Source organism: Sceloporus undulatus, unplaced genomic scaffold (genome assembly GCF_019175285.1).
Source record: "Sceloporus undulatus isolate JIND9_A2432 ecotype Alabama unplaced genomic scaffold, SceUnd_v1.1 scaffold_993, whole genome shotgun sequence".
NCBI lineage: Eukaryota > Metazoa > Chordata > Lepidosauria > Squamata > Phrynosomatidae > Sceloporus > Sceloporus undulatus.
Genome location: NW_024803913.1, coordinates 1 through 6,312, shown reverse-complemented (window position 1 = coordinate 6,312; position 6,312 = coordinate 1). Strand labels below are relative to the sequence as shown.

Below are 6,312 nucleotides of genomic sequence, written 5' to 3'. Positions count from 1 at the left end.
GTGTAATGTAGCATACCAGAAGTCTTTTAGAACAGTATTGTTCTAGTTGAAGCTTCAAATGTTAATATTTTTAAAAGGAGACTTAACAGTGTCTGTTGTATTTTTCTAATGCATTTTTGCTTTCAATGTTGCTCTTTTAGTTAACAATTTGTAAGCTGCTCTGATAGCCTTTTGGCTGAAGAGCGGGGTATAAATAAAGAAATTATTATTATTATATTATTATTAGCATCTCTCTAATGAGAATGGTCTATGCTGCAGCCCTTCCTTCTATTCTCTGTCCTTGTTTATTAAATTCACTGCTCAAAACACAGTTTTTTTTCTCTTCTGGCCATTCCTGAAGTACAGGAAATGGTTGTTAAAGGAAAATTTGTAATTTTCTTGTTTCAGTTTCACTGTCTGTCCTAGTCTATGCTACTATCACTTTCTCTATAAATCAACATCTAAATGTATAAGGAGAAAGAAGAAAATAAAAGAGAATATTACATATTATGATAACTTGTGCCACATTAGGATCTTCCAGATTGGTCTAAATCAGCATGACTCCTTGCAGTGTGGCTCCTTGGGTTCTTGTCATGTTCATATTAACTCATTCCATTATTTTTAGAGGCTGTTTGTTTTGGGGGGAAATATTACTTTTAATGCTCCTTCAGGTGTACTAATTGCATTCTTGTTTTTCATTCCAGTGTATCTTGAAGATAGTTTTGTAAAATCAGGAGTCTTCAACGTATCAGAACTGGTGCGAGTGTCTAGAAGTAAGCATTTTAAAATTTTAAACATATTTGTTTATATGCTTTATATTACTATTACTTTATATTACTATATTATATTTATTATACTATTTTATATTTATTTTGGTTAAGATTCTATAAAGATTCTAAAACTAAAGGAGAAAGATCAAGTTAAAAAAAAATCAGAAATACATCTGTGAGACACTCTTTCTCCCCAGCCTCTAGATGTTTAAATATATTAACACAAGGATACCTGCTGTGTTCACAAAAAAAAGTAAAGAAACAGTGGTGGCAGAACCAATATTTTTCAATTAACATTCAGTTTGATATAGCTGTAAAATAATAGTAAATTCACTGAAACTTGAAATCCCGTAGAACCAGTGAATTTTTGAAATATAGTACTGTAAATTAACTGATTGTCTTTGAGAAACTTATTTTTGGATTAATTGTATTTACACAGTGCCTGTTGAGTAAAGTCAGTTTCTCATAGGATTCTATAGAATAAAGTCCACAAAATAAGCAAGACTGCAGTCTGCCTTTAACATTGAGCTACTGTCACCACATGTGATAGGACTTGCATCTCTTTCTTTACTGCCTGCTGTCCTTGGCATCACTCAAAGCCCTGAGGCCCTTTTACAATACGCAAATAGAGGACTGCGATCCCATTTTAACTGCTATTGTCCTATCTTGGAATTTGCAATTTAGAAAGGGTTTTTAAGAATTTTCAACCAGAAAGCTTTAGCACCTCACCAAACGATAAATCCCAAGATTCCACAGGATGCAACCAAAACAATTAAAGTGGAACCATTGTGTTACAATAGTGTACTGTGGATGGTCCCCTCCTCTAGAAGGTTTCGTAGCTCACCAAAGATGTTTTAAGGGTATGTATTGGCTATAGGCAGCAGAAATCACTCACTGGAAACCTCCCAGTTCGGTCAGCAGAGCCAGCACCATTGGATCTTGATTTGTGACTATAATTGTATTTACATACTTAGCAGTAACTCTCATTGACCTCAGTGGGATAAACATCTTAGTAAATCTGTAATGAATTGCACGGCAGGTCTATTATTCAGCTACCTTTTTTGAATAAGCACAGCAAATTGTATTTTAAGTAACACTATTACAGGCATACAACTGAAACTACCAGGTTTGATTTAATGAAGTCTCAGGCCATGTTATTCAAACAATTCAATTCCCTTCAGAGTTTTATAAATCAAGCTTTGCTTATAGGATATAAACTTAGGTTATCTTGAACATCTTGGTAATGAATGGAAATTTACTAAACAAGCTGCCTCATGTCAACAAGAAAGGAAATGTAATTTAAATCAGAAAAATTAAGAAATAAATGGAGTGAGTGTGCTACTGTACATGGTTATTGCTGTGAAAGTTTGCTGTCTGCATGCTGCTTGTACAGTTGCAGTTGATAGTTTCTTTTGGCTAGACCTAACAATTTTGTGTCCCTGTTCTCTCAACCAGAGAGTATTTTTGCACTGTCAGTCTGAGCAATTCTAGTCAGTATAGCTCATAGTGAGAAATACTGAGTGTTGCAGTCCAAAATCTAGAGAGCATTGATACTGATCATGTTCTTTCCATCCATGTTACTATGTGTGCATTGTAGTCAGCATTCTTGGTTGTATAACAAGGAAAAGGCAAATAATATTGAAATCTTTTATCCACCAGGACAACTTCCCACAGTTAGGTAAATTATCTGAACAAATATAAGAATATATTATATGATTTATATCATATATGATAAATGACCATAGTATTTTGTCACTGAGTGGCAGTCAGTGTCTTGTGACTTGAAGGCCATTCTCACTACCAGCAGGTGGAAGTTTTTATTTCTATTGGTGTTTCCACCATACCAGCATCCAGCTTTCTAGAGTTTTTGTATCTACAGTGGAACCTCGCCATAGGCGGGCGCGCCATACGCGGCCTTGAGCATACACGCTCAAGCCGCGGCGCGTGCGTGGGGCGGCGCATCCCATTCAGTTGAATGGGCATGCGCGCCTGTTGCGCCGCGCGTGCGCCCGTTGCGCCCCGTGCACCTCCGCGCCGCCGTGCACAAGCCACCATTGTTTACAATGGGGCTTGAGCATAGGCGGAAATCGCCATACGCGGCGGGATCTGGAACGGATCCCCCGCATATGGCGAGGTTCCACTGTACTTTTATAGTGTGGGAATACCTCAAAACTTATGTGTGAGAGGACTTACCTGTCTATCTACATAATATTCATTAAAATTATTAACAGTTATAAAAATCAATAGCATTTGCTCAAACATTAATTCCATCATGTTTATTGACTTATTATTTGGTAAGTATAGGGTGGTTCTATAAAAGCATCCATTTTTAATTTTCAAAATTGTATTGCTGTCATTCAGAAATAATCAACAGTGAAAACAGTTATAGTTGTATTTTGCTTTATACTTTGACATGTAGTAAGTTTAGAACTTCTGCCTTTTGAAATAGCAAATAAATTGTAATGAGAATTTCATGGTAGCACAGAATATGTATACATCAAAAACAAATAAATACACAAATTTATTGCATGCAAGTTGTTGGAGTAATGAAAATAAAAATAATGCATGTAGCATTTAAGCTAAAAATTATTGCAGAATAGAGTTTATTTTCCATAAGGTATTCTGTTTTCATAAGTGCATATTCATATTGTATTTAAAGATCATTATATTATTTTATTGTTTTATACATAATATGGAACTTACTATACTCTTTTACAACGTGTGTGTGTATGGTACTTGTTCAAGTAATTTTCAGTTTTTTCTGTTCATTTTTTGACAGTGACAAAACTACAGTTCTTGAAACAAAGTAATGGCACAATGTCAGCAAGAATAACGCTTGCTATAGTACTTGTTTTTCATTATTCAAAATGTGTGTTGAATTTAATGCACCTGCATTAAACATTGAAAAGTTATTCAGATAATAGAGCTGACAGTCTTTATGCTCTGTTCTTTAGCGCCGATAACCCAGGGAGCTGGAGTAAACTTCCCTATTGGAGAACTTCCAAGTCAACCATACTATCATGACATGAACTCGGGTGTAAACTTACAAAGATCGCTATCCTCTCCACCAACCAGGTGAGTTTATTACAAGAAGATCTAGTTATTGATACTTGATTACAGTGCTTCTCACCAAGTGTATCTGGTGATGGTGGCTGTGTAATAATGTGAACATAGTACAGGTATTTGATTTGTAACTTTATCATGCTTTGTATACTATAATGCTACTCCTTAATCAGTTACACCTGTGTACATTAAATTTTGGTAAATATTTGTTGGTGAAATAAAAAAATAAGTAGCTATTTTGACACTTTTTGTGAGATCAGCACCTGTCACTGAAATAGAGTGGAAGTTTTCAAATATCAAGCCTTGTTATCAAAATGATCTGCACACCCACATTTAGCTCACATTTGGCTAAATGACAAGTAGTAATTTGTTAATTTAAGAAGTGCAAAATCTTGGTTCTTCTGAGAATCTAGATAATCTATGTTAATTATTTTATCTGTCACATTTACATACCACTTTTCTTCCAAGGAGCTGAAAGTTGTGTACAGTATGTGGTTCCTCCCCATGTTTATCATCATACCAGATTTATGAGGTAGAGAAGGCTGAAAGATAGCAACTGGCCCAAGGTCACCCAGTGGGCATCCTGCCTGAATACATTTTAAACCTTCCTCACCTTAGTCTGAAAAGCTTAACTGTGGGTAGGCAGAAGATACAGATAGATTGGGATCTCTAAGTAGACACTGACTGATTTAGCGCAGACTGATAAGGTTTTCTGACCATAAATACTGTTTCTTATATATTAACAGTAAGAGACCCAAAACTATATCCATAGATGAGAATATGGAACCAAGCCCAACAGGGGACTTTTATCCTTCCCCAAATTCACCAGCTGCTGGGAGTAGGACATGGCATGAAAGAGATCAAGGTGAGTAAATCTGTATTATTTAAAAGTTCTTAACAGTATGTTCCTGTGTGTAATTACTCAGAAATAAGCACATTGATTCAGCAGGATTTATTACCAGGAGATTTATAAATTGTAAGATTGCATCCTTATATTTTGATTTCTGTAATTTCTTTTAAAACTACGATTACACTGTTGCATTTCAGTTTTAAAAAGAGAATTAAAATCTGAACTAAGATTAAAATATTTTCCAGAAAGATTCAGAATTCAGTGTTGGTTATATTTAAAGCATACCATGTGAAATGAGAGCCAGTGTGGTGTAGTGGCGTGTGTGTTGGACTACGACTCTGGAGACCAGGGTTCGAATCCCAGTTCGACCATGTAAACCCACTGGGTGACCTTGGTCAAGTCACACACTTTCAGCCACAGAGAATGACAATGGCAAACCTCCTCTGAAGAAACTTGCCAAGAAAACCCCATGATAGGTTTGCTTTAGGGGTCTCCATAATTCGCAAGCGACTTGAAGGCTCACAACAACAACAGATTTGAAAATGAATGAAAATTGTTATTCACAACTCAACAAATTTTATTTATTACAGTTAGGTCCAAAACACACTGCAAAAAATAAATTAATTAAATCAGTTCATTCTGTTTTAGTCAGGTAGTCTTAATACAAAGGTTTGCCTTGATCCAAATTCATAGCTAAATTACAATAGTAATAGTAGCTAATATGCCATTATATTGTTGAACTCGGTTCATGTGATTCAACTCTTTAAATAACATTTCCGTATGTAGTTAAGCAATCAAAATTTTGTAATGTTGACTAGATTGTTCCTATTATTTTAGTTTATCTTGCTTTCGCTCTGTCCATGGAATTTTATGACCCCTGTCTGCCATTTTAAAGAGCTCTAGTGTGTTAAACAAAAGTACTTAGATTACTTCTGTGTTTTCTGTCACACAAGGTGCTATTTTTTTCTTAATCTAGACAAAGGATTCATTAGCTTGAAGAATCTGTTATACATATTTTCTTTCAAAGATTTAGCTCACAATAGTTTACACAATTCCTTAGTTATATTTGCAATATTAGCAGAAGTTCAGTTCTGGACCCCTCACAGATACTAAAAATCATAGGAACTCAAGTTCCATTATCACAAATGGATGCTGAAGTGCATGTGTCCACACCACCATGGACAATAATGCATGCACACCATTGGCGATAATGGGCTGTGCTCATCTGCCAATGTCTAGTGTGCCAATACAGAGGGACGACTGTAATAAGATGGTTTCTAATTCATTTATCAACATGAATAGCCCATGTTATGCAGTTAGATTTGGTTTGAATTTATAATAGTCATGAATTTCTATATAATTTTTAAAGTAACATTTAGTTTTTGTAGCTTTATATGGCTTCTGCCGTTGTTTCAATAGTTAATTACACTATAGAAAATATTTGTTGTGCCAATGAAAAAGGTCCCTTAGCTTTTATTTGATATCTGTGGATTTCAGTCCCTTTGGATCATAGCCAGTTCAGTTTTCCCCTTCCTCTCTTCCTTTTTCAGACTGTTATAAACATTGTTTATTTGTGTTTATTTGTACATTCTTTCCACTTGGCCCAAAATATTTGGTTATATTGTATTTTTCCCATTATGTGGTGAATTA

The 6,312-nt window shown here is 35.1% G+C and overlaps 1 protein-coding gene across 1 annotated transcript; it reads left to right on the top strand.

Annotated features, from left to right (window-relative positions):
* Positions 1–604: 604 nt before the first annotated feature.
* LOC121917826 (nuclear factor 1 B-type-like) lies at positions 605–6,289 on the top strand (the record flags this gene model as incomplete). The annotated part of the gene is made up of 3 exons (XM_042443946.1): positions 605–752; positions 3,704–3,824; positions 4,559–6,289. Coding segments are annotated over 3 exons (396 nt in total), but the record flags the coding sequence as incomplete, so codon positions are not given.
* Between the last annotated feature and the right edge of the window lie 23 nt (positions 6,290–6,312).